This window comes from Barbus barbus (assembly GCF_936440315.1).
Source record: "Barbus barbus genome assembly, chromosome: 35".
Taxonomy (NCBI): domain Eukaryota; kingdom Metazoa; phylum Chordata; class Actinopteri; order Cypriniformes; family Cyprinidae; genus Barbus; species Barbus barbus.
This window is the reverse complement of record NC_136763.1, coordinates 16,043,716-16,059,593: the sequence shown is the minus strand read 5'-3', so window position 1 is coordinate 16,059,593 and position 15,878 is coordinate 16,043,716. Positions and strand designations below refer to the sequence as shown.

General features: G+C 37.1%; 1 protein-coding gene across 2 annotated transcripts in view; it reads right to left on the bottom strand.

Annotated features, from left to right (window-relative positions):
* Nucleotides 1-14,545, bottom strand: part of LOC306855414 (scm-like with four MBT domains protein 1) — a 29,286-nt gene extending 14,741 nt beyond the window's left edge. Inside the window, exons 1-5 of one of the 2 annotated variants that reach the window (XM_079394123.1) lie at nt 14,063-14,545; nt 10,893-10,950; nt 4,057-4,151; nt 2,395-2,638; nt 1,678-1,766 (exon numbers count right to left, since the gene is read on the bottom strand). In XM_079394123.1, coding sequence (XP_079250249.1) covers nt 1,678-1,766; nt 2,395-2,638; nt 4,057-4,151; nt 10,893-10,917 — 453 coding nt within the window. In that variant the 5' untranslated portion in view covers nt 10,918-10,950; nt 14,063-14,545. The remainder of the gene's footprint in view (nt 1-1,677; nt 1,767-2,394; nt 2,639-4,056; nt 4,152-10,892; nt 10,951-14,062) is intronic. The other variant, XM_079394124.1, reaches the window with a different exon arrangement.
* Between the last annotated feature and the right edge of the window lie 1,333 nt (nt 14,546-15,878).

The window sequence follows — 15,878 nt, the reverse complement described above, 5'->3', positions numbered from 1 at the left end:
ATGACACAATCTTTTGAAGACTGTGATTGGTTGGTTGTCAAGAAGGAAATAAAAGAGTGCTTTTAAGAGTAGGGTATATTATAAGTAGGGCCGGGACTTTAACGCGTTAATTTAGATTAATTAATTACACAAAAATAACGCGTTAAATTTTTTTAACGCATTTTAATCGCACTTATTTTTGCACCGCGGAACGTTTCTCACTGGATGAGTTTCGGCGGACCGATTATACTGGAGCACCAACTAGCGTTCTGTTTCTCGTGGAGACCGGTCTTGCCAAGCTTCCTTGGAAGAACGAACTCGGAAGGACGCGAGAACACAGAACGCACACTTATGAGAACTGAGATGTACTGCGTTCCTGCTTAACTGACCGCATAGTCTCAGCATAAGAAACGGCCAATGAACAATAAATATTACAAAATGTCATAACTTATTAAAACATTTCATACTATTTTAGATATTACTTTCATATAATTGTATTGTTTTATTTTACAGCGTTATATGTTTTACTGTTAAGATTCATTTTAAGATGCCAATAAAAATGCAGACTTTCTCCGGGTCTTTATTAAAATTAACCAAAACAAAACGATAAATGTTTACTTTCAACTTGAAGAGCCGTATTTGTGAGAGCGACTTTAAAGCTTACAGGCTTCCGTACACCGGCCACCCACAGCGTCTTCTGGGATTTCTAACGGCTCGATTCTCTCAAGTCTGCACTCCATGCATCCTCAGTTTCAAGAACATATCCGGGCACTTTCATGCATCCTCTATACTTGCGTTCTTGAGAACTGGAACTGAACTTCGACGGTTAATGATGACGTAGAACGAGAACACAAGGACGCAAGATCGCTGAAGAACGCATATTGAGAAACAGCCATAAACAAACCACAGTGAACATGGACAAAGAAGCTGATGAGACCGCTTTGGTTGGCCCTGTGGATGGGAAATTTAAAAATCCATATAAAAAAAAACTTACTTCTCACTGTTCTCAGGTCAAATATTTATATGCGATTAAAATGCGATTAATTTCGATTAATTAATTACAAAGCCTCTAATTAATTAGATTAATTTTTTTAATCGAGTCCCGGCCCTAATTATAAGCCTTCACTTTGAAATTACAGGCGGAATTTTTCCTCTCGCTCTTTCTCACACATACACACATTATATATGTATATATATTCTTTATTTTTTATTTACCATGCTGTCATACTTACAGAGCCGGCGCCAGGGCACCTCCATCGGGGGGCATTTAAATTTCTAGAGGGGGGCACAACTCACGTTGTGTGTGTGTGTGTGTCGGGGGGCTGCAATCTGTGATCTCGTGATCCCTGCACGAACTAATGTGTAGTGTCTTATTAACTCACTGTCATGCATTGTGTGCAACACATTTTTTCTCCCTCTTCATTTTCGTCCATTTTCTCCACTGTTAAAGAAACTCCTAAGCCCCTTAAAAGTCCTCGTCCGTACTCCTAACAAGTTTGACCTTAAGACCTCTTTTAAGGGTTAAGATGCTTTCTGAATTACTTTTTTCTTTACTAGGATTTTTTCTTTAATTTTAAGAGTAAACGCCCACATTTCTAAGAATTTTCTTAGAATTTTGTCACTAGGAGCTACTTTTTGCATTAAAATTCTTCATGAATACGGGCCCAGTTCTCTATACATTTATGGCATATCTCTTACCCCTTCCAGGAGACTAGCAGGTACACTGCAGGATTCAGCCAGAGCTTTCTCCAGCAGCGCGTCCCAGTCCTGATGCTTCTCACGGACACCTGAGTACAAATTCAGAGCATTTTAAACACATAACAGATCTTTAGACTATCCTGTTGACAGATTTATGGCATTTTGCGCTAATGATGGCTTCACCATTGACATGGTATTTTGGGCCATAAGCACAGCTATCAATAAGGCACAGGCAGCCAGAAGCAAAATGCCAGCAACCATCTGGACCTCCCCACGTCTGTACCTAATGCCCTCTATTGCAGGACTTTATTAATAAAAGAAGCTTTAAGTATTAAAAACGGGCCTTTTAATAATTTCAGGAGTAAAGGCCATGCCTATCAGCAAGCTGCAAGCTAAATAAAAGCCCCAACACAAACACCCCTCCCCCATTTCCTGAATATGCCCACAAATCGACTGTGAACAACCACCTACAGGAATTAGCACTGCGCTGCAAGCAACACAGCACTTGAAGAGTATAAAGAAATATGCAAATTTGGCACTGTGTGGATGATGCGCACAAAGCTTTTTTGAAATGAGAGCATAACCTCTGCAGAGCCTAAATTCAAATCATCTTTACCTGAAAAGCCACATGTTCTTGAGAAAGTGACTAAATGAAACAATTAGGTTCGAATCATCATAAATTAGACAGCACAGGGAAACTGCTAAGTTTCTGCTCACCCTCTGGAGGTCTCATCAGTCGACCCTGCTGCTTGCTCCATCCGATCGGGTGCAGGTCAGCGGTCATGATGTCACACCAAAAGTCGGCACGCCGGTCATCTTGGTAACCCTCATATCGTAGCAACAGCAGCTGTCCGCAGGTGGTGATTATTGTAGCCACCCAGTATGCGGTTTCTGATTCAGTACGCACACTCACCTCCAGCTTCATACCAGGAGTCAGACCAGTCTCCAGGCCCTGGTCCACCTGCAAAGGAAAAACACTGGTCTGAGCAGATGACAGAGCAGACACATGGCCAGGTGACACCTGGTGAGTAAACTACAGGGCAGCATGAGGGTAATTTTGGTCTCACAGTATTTATATACTACTAAAGTATTTATTAACCATTTCAATTATCTTTTAATTTTATATCATTAGTTTTCTTTCTTTGGTTTGTTTGAATACTTTCGTCAAGTGTTTGAGTCATTTATTTATGTGTTTGTGTCATTTTTATTAGTTTTTTTCTTTATTTTTATTTTATTAAGTTTTTTATTATTATTGTTTTAGTAATTTCAGTATTTAATCTTTAAGTTATTTCTAACTTTTTTCATCTAATATTTAAGCTTTATTTTAATCACTTGAAATTATTTTAATAGATTTAGTTTTAGTTAACAATAACAGCACTGCTTGGCATGAAACAAGATTGCAAAATAATTAATGTTTTGAAACAGATTTTACAAACACTCCCTTGTCTGCCATTGGTCAAATACCGATAGTCCCTCTCTCAACTACTTTTTGATCTACTGTTGCTGCGCTGGGCTTGTCAGGAGGCACAGACAATCTATCAATGCATTACTTATAGCTATTTTTGCATATTAATTATTTCATGCAACTAAAAACGACACACTTCAACATATAAGCACTCTGCATGCCATCCATTTATGTCAAATACCTCCAGTGAAATACATTTTAACGTGAACAAATGGATGCCAATATTATCAACATCAAATACATTCAGCGACTCTGACAGCTAGAGGAAATTCAGTGAACTCTGCAGACACTAAATCCACACTAAACACTTGTATTATGGCATATATATACACACATGTATACACACATATACATATATATATATATATATATATGATGAAAATCATCAACTTAGAGGACGTTTTTTTTTGCCCCCACAATTTAAATACCTGGGGAATTTGGTCAGTGGTATTCCTGCCCCGTGCCCTGGTTAGTTTCTGACCTAGCAAATCAATTCTTTAAGATCTAAATGGTCACTTATTCGTCTCACAGATCCCATGACAATAAGAATACATCACTAATGCACAGGGATGCCTAAAGGGGGGGAGGGGGGTTGGGTGGAAGGTTAGGACGATTCTAAAGACCCGACGATGAAGGGGGGTCCCACAAGGGGGAAACGCGATTTCTAGTGAGGGGAATGACCTTGAATGCAATGCAAGTCACTTTGGATAAAAAGTTTCTTCCAAATGAATAAAAAAAAAAAATCTACTCTAGCTGCTTGCATCAGTGTAACAGAAAAACATGTTTTTGTCACATTCGAATTTGATTAAAAGCTTTCAGCTTGGTAAAAAAACAAAACAAAACAAAAAAAACGTATTTTCTGGAGATTCACTATAGTGCTGTAGAACAAACACAGGCTGGTCCGGTTTACTCACGTGTTTAAACGCATGATGAGGAACAGAAAGTGCCCCAGTTTCCTCTAGGTAGTCATCCCAGTTAAACTCTGACACATCCTGACCAGAGTCCGCATCTGAAACATTGAACGACTGATTGAACGAGCTCAAACACTGCAGAGTTCATTCAGCTCTCTCCACACACTGCCTCATCACCTCACATCAAACCATATCAACAGAGCATGAAAGAGAGTGCTGATATATATAGTTATAATAGGCAAGCGCTTGCTCATATTTTCGGGTGACTTTTGCTTGAGGTAGTGCAGAACTGTCCACCCCTCTCTGTCAAGGACAAACACCGTGCCAGTACAATTTACATATGTGCAATACAACTCTCAATACTATAATTTTCAGGGTCAAAGGATGGACTTAGTTTAGTTTTTCTTCAAATTATTTAGTAGTGGTCGACCGATATATTGACAAGGCTGATATCGGCCGATATTTGGCTTTTTTTTTTTTTTAATCGGTATCGTCCGATAAGTTTTTCTGTCGAGAAAAACGAGGCGGGAAATTTATTTTGATGGCGTGCCAGACTTTTATTTTGACGGCGCTGCCATCGTTAACAGTTCTGTCTAATATGGATAGAAGTCTGTCTAATAATCAGATAGAACTGTTAAACAAAAGGAATTAAATGTATACAAAAAGTATTATAACGATTGTTTTTATATTATTAGTAACAGAAAGGCAAACATTATAATACTTTCTCGTTTGCTGACAGCAATCAGCAAATACACATTTATATAATTTAAACGAATCTTTGAATGAGTAATGGACATTTAATTTCACAAACCTTGCAAACTTAGTAGAATCCAGTTGTGAGATCTTGTGAAGTGTGCATTTGTATCCTGCATGATTACGTGTGCTCTGCATGACGGTCAGTCAGGAGGAAACGCGCGATCAACAAACTTTAAACTCGTGATTTCAAACAGGACTTTGCTGTGCTTTATGCATTTGACCATTGTCATATTCATGTCATTTTCACTGTGTGCTGTATGTAAAATGACTGTTATGATTCCCAATGCACACAAACTTCCCAGAATACTGAGTATCCTGTTAGTTACAGTGTTTACTTCCTTTTTAATTATATTTTTATTAAATATTTATTTATTTGCGAAAAAGTCATCTAAAGTATAAGTAGGGATGGGTATCGTTTACATTTTATCGATACCGATACCGATACTACTTATCGTTACCGGTACTTAGCGATACTATTTGGTACAAAAAGATATGATGTGAAAAGTTGTGCAAATTTCAAGTTATTTTATTACTGCTGAACTTTAGCAAATTAATTAAAGTTCTTCAGTTAGGAGCTGGGAGTTATTTTTCTCTTTGTGTTTTATTTTATTAACATTAAAGGAATAGTTCACCCATAAATGAAAATTGTCATCATTTACTCACTCTCAAGTTGTTTTAAACCTGAATGAGTTTCTTTCTTCTGTTAAACATAAGTTATTTTGAAGAATGTATTAATTTTTATTCTTGTGCTGAACACAAAAGGAGATATTTTGAAGAATGTGGGTAACCAAACAGTTGCTGGTCCCCAGTGACTTCCATATTTATATATTTTTTTTCCTACTATCAAAGTCAGTGGGGACCAGCAACTGTTTGGTTACCCACATTCTTCAAAATATCTTCTTTTGTCTTCATCACAAGAATACAAAATAATATAGGTTTGATACAACATGACAGTGAGTAAATAATGACAGAATTTAAATTTTTGGGTGAACTATCCCTTTAACCCTCTGGGGCCCGCCGTATCGCCGGCGATACGAACTCGGTTTTTTTACGATAAGTGCAAAAGACACTAAAAGTACTCTGTTGATTTTGGTCACACAAATAAGTGTTATACATCAATCGAAACTGTTAAGTGTCTACTTTTTTTTGAGTACACTCACGATTACAACAAAACTTTGTGGTTTTGGAAAAAAAAAGAAAACCAACAGGATGCGCTCTCTGTCTTCTCCGTCTCCGCGATATGTTTATAGTAACGGGTCACTAAAATGAAGTGTAACTCAGCGAATACTCAACACAGAAACATGAGAGTTATATCTATAGAAAGCCTGAAGTGTCTGCTTTCAAATGAAGTAAGTGTTATCGAAAACAAATGTTCTGTGATAAAGTAATCAGTATGAAACCGACACCATGTTCAGTCTGTCCAGTCTAACTCATTATTTCTAATGAGATCCCGCCCCCTCGTGTTCACATGCAAATAACCACGTGAGCTTGGAGACGCCCAACAACAAACAGTCACGAGACTCTGTTGCTGCTCGTTTCTGGAAGGAGACGCGCTGAGTAAAGGCTGGATTTACCTCAGAAGAAGTGCAAGACTTCATACAGAAGATCGATCTGAGTAAGTAAATGCTTCTTTTTTGCATTAGTTAGCGTGTTATTGTGACAAACTTGAACGCGTTTAGTTAGGTTTTTCCCAACCGACAACATGATGAATGCTACGCATCTAAGAATGAATATTTGAATATTTAATGTTCACAAATAGATTTAATAGCGTGCTAAACAATAACAATTAGTTTCTCAGATATAAAATATCCTTTTTTATGGTACAAAGTACATGCTTTTGTGGTTCACAGCATACTTGAGTCTAGTGCTGCAGAATCATAACAGCTAACGTTACTATAAAATCATGCATACTAGACTATATGACTACAAAATCATAGTTGTTTTTTCCCAAACTGTAATTCCACACTACAGTGTTTGAATATGATGGACAATTTATTGTATTTAAATTTCTTATGGCAGGATGATGTTTTAATGCTCTATATAAAACAATAAAAGTAATATGAGAGTACATTGTAACATGATGAATGCTACGAGTCTAAGTATGTTTACAACATGTTTATTATTAATAGCCTACTCTGTTCAAAATAGATTATAATAGCATGCTAAACAATAATAGTTTCTCCGATATAAAATATAATTTTTTATAGTACAAAGTGCATCCTTTTGTGGTTCACATCACAGCATACTTGAGTCTAGTGCTGCAGAATCATAACAGCTGCTATAAAATCATGCATACTAGGCTATATGACTACACAATCATAGTTGTTTTTTCCCCAAACTGTTGTTTTCATGCTCTATATAAAACAATAAAAGTAATATGAGAGTACATTGTAACATGATGAATACTACGAGTCTGTTTAGAACATGTTTATTATTAATTGCCTACTCTGTTCAAAATTAGATTTTAATAACATACTAAACAATAATAATTAGTTTCTCAGATAGTAAATGTCTTTTTTTGTGTATGATAGTACAAAGCATGCATGAGTCTATGCTCACAAATGTTTTTTTTTTTGGTTGTTTGTATTTTTTTGGATCAGGTACCTGAACCACAGATGAATCCTGATGACTTTCTTCAAGATGTTTTCCTCTGAGAGCGCCGTACCAACATCAGATGGTCAACTACACTGATATTCTATGGTAAAACAAGATCCTTGGCTACTGATTGTGTTTTTTTCTTCTTGAATCCATGGAAATAAGTAAATATCAGGTATTTGTTTCACTTGTTGAACAGAATCTGTTACAGGAATGACTCAAAGTCTGTTCACATCTCTGTGGTTAGATCAGTGTGCACAATAATGTGTCTTTGACCTTCATTATGTATGTTTTGATTATACTGTGTTGTAAATAAAATACAAATCATTTAAAAAACCCATTTTTTCAGTCTCCTCACACTCTCTTACCTGCCTCAGTCACAGTCACACTGATGGGCCATTAGCAGCTTTAGGGGAGGGCCCTTTGTCTCTCAGGTGAGAACCACTTAATATTCAAGACCATTACCACTCCCTCGCATATTGGCTTTAGATCACAAAACATGTCTTTAAAAATTTAAATCAATATATTGTTTTCTGTGAATGAGTAAGCAGAATGATTTTCACATAATTGTGAAGTAAATATTCTAGCCTACAAGACTGATTACTCAAAAGTCTTATTCAGGACGATTTAGTGTGGCTTTTATGGCCTTATTTCAGCTACATTATTTTCCCCAAAACTTACTAACCACGCATAATGTTTTTTTTCTAAGAAATGCAGACATGTACATCCATCTTGGTCACATATTATTGTAGCACAGTTTGTGCTGAATACAAAAAAAATTACATGTTGGTCAATAGTATGATTTAAGAAGCTGAAATAAGCACAAATATCAGGGCATGTCAACACATCTCAAGGGCCCCAAAATGACCTCAGACCCCAGAGGGTTAATGAAAATCGGCAGCATGTTTAGTTCTGTCCCTTTAAGGCCTGCGCGCATCTGTTTCTCTCGGTTTACTTTCTCTTTAGACATAACTAACTGTGTTTATATGTAAACCTTGTGTGTTTTTGACAGTACTAGCGCAAGATAACCAAGTAATCATGTGCTGTTTGACCGGCCTTTAGTGTACGCACGCTTCAGGTCTAACACATGCTCTGAGTAAGTGGACGTCAGAGCAGCACGCGGATGTTTAACCGGCAAGGCTTTAAACTAAAGCACATGCAAATAATGTACTTTTTGTGAATGCGAATAAGTGCAGTGTCTCGTGAGTGGAACTCTACCGCTGAAACAACATTTGATGTGAATGTGTCTCGCGAGTTGCATTTGGAGCTGGAGCCGGTATTCTGATGATTTTTGCTAGGAGACATAGTAAATACAGCGCATTGCTTGAGGTAGATGTTGTGTTCTGTTAGTAAATGTTCCATTATATTACTGGTGCTGCCTCCTTTGTTCACTATTACACTACTGCATATACAGGTATATCTCAAAAAATTTGAATATCATGAAAAAGGTCAATATTTTTTGTCACTCATTTCAGAAAGTGAAACCCATATATTATATAGATTCATGACACATAGCCATCATAGCCTTTATTTCTTGAAATTTTGATGATTATGGCTTATAATTAATGAAAACCCAGAATTCAGTGTCTCTGAAAATTAGAATATTACATTAAGATCAATAAAGAAATGTCAGGCTTCTGAAAAGTATGTTTATTCCTATGCACTCAATACTTGGTTGGGCCTCCTTTTGCATGAATTACTGCATCAATGCGGCGTGGCATGGAGGCAATCAGCCTGTGATTGCCTCCATGCTCAGGTGAAATGGAAGCCCAGGTTGCTTTAATAGCAGCCTTCAGGTCATCTGCATTGTTGGGTCTGGTGTCTCTCATCTTCCTCATGACAATACCCCATAGATTCTCTATGGGGTTCAGGTCAGGTGAGTTTGCTGGCCAATCAAGCACAGAAACATCATGGTCATTGAACCAGCTTTTGGTACCTTTGGCAGTGTGGGCAAGTGCCAAGTCCTGCTGGAAAATGAAATCAGCATCTCCATAAAGCTTGTCAGCAGAAGGAAGCATGAAGCGCTCTAAAATCTCCTGGTAGATGGCTGCGTTGACTGTGGACTTCAGAAAACACAGTGGACCAACACCAGCAGATGACATGGCAGCCCAAATCATCACTGACTGTGGAAACTTCACACTGGACTTCAAGCAACATGGATTCTGTGCCTCTCCACTCTTCCTCCAGACTCTGGGACTTTGATTTCCAAATGAAATGCAAAATTTATTTTCATCTGAAAAGAGGACTTTGGACCACTGAGCAACAGTCCAGTTCTTTTTCTCCACAGCCCAGGTAAGACGCCTTTGACGTTGTCTCTGGTTCAGAATTGGCTTGGTAGCCCTTTTCCTGAAGACGTCTGAGCGTGGTGACTCTTGATGCACTGACTCCAGCTTCAGTCCACTCCTTGTGAAGCTCTCCCAAGTGTTTGAATCAACTTTGCTTGACAGTATTCTCAAGCGTGCGGTCATCAGTGTTGCTTGTGCACCTTTTCCTACCCCAATTCTTCCTTCCAGTCAACTTTGCATTTAATATGCTTTGATACAGCACTCTGTAAACAGCCACACCTTTCATAATGACCCTCTGTGACTTACCCTCTTTGTGGAGGGTGTCAATGTTCGTCTTCTGGATCATTGCCAAGTCAGCAGTCTTCACCATTATTGTGGCTTCAAAGAACAAGAGATACCCGGAATTTATTCTGTAGGGATGGTCATTTATGGAAACTCAAATGTAAATATTCTAATATTTTGAGATACAAATTTTTGACTTTCATGAGCTGTAAGCTCTAATCATCAAAATTAAAACAAAAAAAACTTTTGAAATGTTTTACTTTACATGTAATGAATCTAAAATATATCAAAGTTTCACTTTTTGAAATGTTACAAGAAAAAATTAACTTTTTCACAATATTCAAATTTTTTTTAGATGTACCTGTATTGCATCTGACACTGGTGTCGCTTAGTTTTGTAACATGAGCTCACACTTTCGAACGTTTCACTCTCGTCGCCACTGATTGCACACAAACACACACCGCATATGCGCATAGATATCACACGCACATCGAGCAAATGTCGGCCACATAATTCAGTGAAGGAAAATGTCAAGCAGCAGCTTCTAATTCGTCATTAACATTGAAGTATATGGAGATAAAACAACGCAAGTGTCAATAACAGTATCGTTTGTCCTGAAGCTTATCGGTAGTCCGGTATTGACCCAATTACGTCCAATTACGGTCCAAAAAAATACCGGTTCTCAGTACCCATCCTTAAGTATAAGTATGTTTATTTTACACAATTATTTTTTAATCCATTTTAAAATGATTTCAAATTTCTTAAATATTAATTAACATTAAATAAAATTATATCGGCTGTGTATCGGCCATCAGCCACCGTGTTTTCCAAGATATCGGCATCGGCCTTCAAAAAAAACTAATATTGGTCGCCCACTATTATTTAGCAACAGTGCAGAAGTAAAGAAAATAAATAGCTTACCAGACTCCAGCGCCTCAAGGCTCATGTTTGAAGCCCCCGGAGGACAATCAAACAGTTTCTACATGAATAATAAGGAAGGGAAAAAAACAAATGAGAGGAAAACAAACGCTGAAACAAAGAGATGAATTATGATATCAGAATAACAATTCATATAAAAGAAATCCTATAAAAGTATTTGCATGTGTGTGTGAGAGCATGCAGAAACATGAGGAGACTTGCGCAAGCCACATTTCACACAGCCTAGTTCATTTAAGTAAGTGGGAGGAGGAATCCTTAGTGCGTAGCTTCAAAGATAAAAGCCACTTCTGTCACTCAGACTCCCCACATCACCTTTGAGAAGCAAAAATGCACCACAATGCCCAATATAGCTTTGCAAAATGAAAAAGTTGGGTAGATACCCTATAATATCGCCTAAACAGCAAAGACTCTAATAATGCAACATATATGGAGAAAGGGACACTAAAATGAAGATATTCAACTAGAAACTTAACTAAAAAGGCAGAAACAACTTTGAAAGTTCTGTTTCAAGCTCAACATGCAATCTGAAATGTCTCTCTAAAAAATGCAAAAAGAAAGAAAATGGCTACTAAAGATGCATTAACTCTGTCTATTGATCCAGAGCTGTCAAGCTGTCTTTGTGAAGATTGACGTCTCTATTAAAGAGAGTCAGACATTCTCCCTGACAGCCGTTGGCGGGCCACGACCCTCCTGCTCTGCTGGGATCAACTCTTTCAGTCCACCCCCCTCCACTCCAGCACTGTCCCAGAGCCCGGAGCACAGCCCAGGCCACGGACACAATGTACTGGGGGTCACGGTGGTCTCCAATAGGGATTGAAAAGAGCAGCCAGAGCTGTTTAAAAAGCCATGTTGCTGTCCCTCAGTATAAAGATCAACTGAACTCTAAAGCATTATGTGAAGAAATTACCCTTACAATAAAAGTGTACCCTGGTAACAACAGTTTCCGCTCAAAAAAAAAACAAACAAAAAAAACAAGTCATTTAGTGTTAGTACAATAAGTGTGGGAGTTTATATAAGCCATTTTAGGCATAAAAATAAATAAGCTACACATATTGTAGAGTATTTTAGCGGAAAGTCGTTGGTACTGCCATAGCCATTTTTTTTATCAGTAAGAAAATATACAGAGATGATGGAGAGTGTAACACTTTGTTTCAATGTCTGCAACTCTAAAACACTGTTTTTGTGCTACGCATCTTAAAGGTTGATATAATATTTGTCTCTAAACCATGTAAAATAATGTCAAGTACAAAAAGCGCTGCTTGTTGGAGTTAACCCACTAATTCTGTGCCATGAATTTACTGTGGAAAATTCATTATTACTATCCTGTAACCATCACATTTTAAACATCAAAATGCCAAACAAATTTATTTGCTTTTTCATGAATTTGAAATAGCAAATAAATTAGCAATGTCTATTTTTTTATCAAATTAATAAAAAATAAAATGACATTACATCTTTATCTTCAATATTTGAAGTAGGCCTACGCTACATTTTTATTTTTACAGTAGTATGGTTAAAAGACAACTAGAGATAATGTAGTAACTATGGGAAATAGGCAGAAACTATGGTGGTATGAAACTTTGGTGACCATGGTGATTTGTTAAGGTAAAGGCAGCCTTTGTTTTCATTGTTGTTTTTGTGCTATCTGTCCTAAACTTAGATAATATTTTAATATTTGTCCGTAACACAATAGTTTAGAAATATACTAGTCCCAAAACTGCATAGAACACTGCTACTATAATCTACTTTATCTTATAAACAATTGAGCATGAATTTACTGTGGTAATTAAACTTACTTGTTCTAAATCATTATCACTGTCTCTTAACCAATCCTCCTGATTGCCTTTTAATTAAAAAAAAAAAAAAAAGCAAATAAATATAGCAATGATGCCTAATTTTGTCAAATGCAGAGAAAAACCTTGGATGTCGTATATATCAGATATGAGAATTTGATTCAAAACCACTTCTGTCGTCCATTAATCAACATGAAGCCATGCTCTTTATATTTCTAACACAAAATCTTCATGCATATAGTGAACGAGGAGACCCCGGGACAGCGGAAATCTATTTCTGGTGTGTCTATGAACCCTCAGCACATTCCTGCCAAACTCTGCCGCTCCATCACTTCAAACTAAAGACAACTTCCCTCCATTGATCAAGGGCCGCAAATACACACAAACACAAGCGAACTACGGCAACGAACATAAATGACTTCAAGCGAAAAAAGACGAAAGGCAGACCATGATAAATGTCGCACGTGCACAAACCACCTTCAGCTCCTCCAAGCGTTCAGAGACATCACTGTTGTGAAAAACGAGAGACTTTCATAACAACAATATGTTTCTTGATTAGACAAATGATCAATTCACAAGTCAAACCCCTTGTTTTCATATCTGAAGACTAGTTAATAGTGAAAACTACATGTGAAATATTGTTTTCCTGTATTTTTAAGCCAAATGAGAGCTGGAGCTCTTCACAATGGAGTAATGGTGACTTATAACACAACTTCTATTATGCAACACAGCCAGAGAATGAAACTGTCAACAATTTCTGAAAGTGCTTAAGGATGCTTACCATTAAACTATATTTTAAATATGTGCATTACTAAAACCCCACAAAACAACATGATCTTCCACGATCTGTTGTGTGTAACCACTGGCCAAATAAACGCCGTTTAGAAGGTAGCGATCAATACCGATATCTGATGTATAATTTGGTTAATTTAGTTTGAGTAATTAATAGAAACGAGGGATGATGATGATTGTTCGCTGGTGTGCTCGGCTAGCTACATATAACAGGATAATAGCATTTAATACATTCACGCCGATCAGGCAACTTTCATTCCGAGAGACACATCGCGCAACATTATTATTAGACATGAAACATGTTCTCGGCGCTGTTCCTCGAGGCTTTTTTGTTGATGTGAGTGCGGTTGGTTTCGTGCACATGCTAAAACGCCTGTAACCAAGTCAAGTTACTGAAACGTCGTAGCTTAAGCAATAGAGCCAGGCACTCATACGAGCGAGCACAAGTCACCTTTTTTGGAGACGGGAAAAAAGATGCAGGCAAAGCAAAATCGCTCGTTAAAGCCAAGGTCGATTAGGGCAAAGGGTAAAATACATAAATATTTGGGAATGCATTTCGTTTCTTACCAGTGAGGAGTTTTTCAAGTCGGTTTTAGATGCCGTGTCTTTTTCCGCCTAGTCGTTCACACGACCTCATTCCAATATGGCACAAAGTGCGAGTGCGCATGCGCCGTCTCTCATCCACGAGCCCGGGGATTGATATTTGTTGGCTTTCAGCGATTAAAAAGGCGAACTTGCCACATTTTTGAACAGAACGTTTACAGTGTCCCACCGAAACAACTCTGAAAAAAACGTTGAGTATTAGAGCTTTTGTTTGAAATGTGCATAGACTGAACAATAAAAACGCTCGACGCAATATTAAACGGTTGCTTGTCATAACCTGTTCAGGGCTTCGCGATTATTCTGGTTTCTATAAATTATTGGGATGAATCCAATCAATGTTTGCCGTCCTGCCTCTCTGTTGTTTTGTTCAGTAAAGTAGCTAGCACGTACCATTAAACAGAGCTTAATCTATCCGACTGCGCCACGCTGAGCAGCCTGCTCCTCTGTGTTATATCTTCTGTAAAACACTGATTTTACCTTTTATATGTGATTGATTGATTTAGCATACTAAAGCTGAAATGACTGATTCAAAAACTTTGTTTTAAACAAAATCTCCATTTTCCTTTTGGTGTCTATTAGGTCAACATTTCAAAACAGAGAGAAAACAATGATTTTAAAATAAAATGCCAAATAAATGAGCTTTGATTACCAGGTCAGGGACTGACATTTGTCCCCATAAAGTATAGATTAAATCAAATTATCCCATCAGACAGGACTTTGAAAAAAGAAACAGAAACTAAAAGGCTCTTACTAATTTACTTTATTTAAAACCGTTTGATAGTCTTGGATTACTTTACACACTAATCTTTTGGCAATATGATGCATGTTCTAACACCAATTAATTTTTTATTTTTTTAGATAAGTTATGTTTCACAATGAAACAATCTGTATGCATTTTCTAAAATGGTTAATGAAAATAGTTTAGAAATTAAAGTGTGTATTCTACTCCTGGTCTCAAATTATAACTATTGGGAACCATATAGAGTAAAAATCAGTTGCAAACCAAATGTAGCATATTTTTATTATTTCAATCAAGAAATTGTGCCTAAAAGGAAGCGATAATCAAATGATAAATGCATAATTGTTCTTACTTTTGAAATTATTTTTCTTGTGCAGTGTGAATCAATCAAAATGGGTTTCCCACTAGTCAAACATGTGACCACTGACATGTTTACATGTACTGTGAACATGATTTTTAGCCATTTTAATACTATTAATAGAGCTTTAAAATCTTAGATGCATCATATATGGTAGTTACACCTGTATACTAACATGTTTTACGTGCTTCCTTTCATGTAGCTTTGACCCAGACATCATCTTTCCAAGGGACAAACTGAAATTAAAACAGCTCTGGTCATGTGACTGTTTACACCCGCCATGTAAAAATGTTCACATGAAATGAAGACAGTCTGCACTTTCATTTATAGTTGGTACCTTTGTGTAAAATACACTAACAACTTTAAAACCCTTCAACCTCAAAAGTACATTTTAGTCACGCATATACCGGTGGATCTGAATTTGCTGAAATGCTTCTTTAGGTCAAACGAGGATTAACATGCATTTTAAACCCAACTCCGTTAGATGGCACTACTTTCAATCTTTTCAAATTAGTTTTAAGCGCCTGTGATGGACGGTGATGATGGCTCAGCACAAAGTAGCTACACTGAATCAATGTCTTCCTGACAGTTCCTTACCAAAATGATCAAAATAACCTACATTTCTGAACCTAAATTAATATGGGATCTCCTTTGGGAGGTTATTTATTTTAAAGGAAGTGATG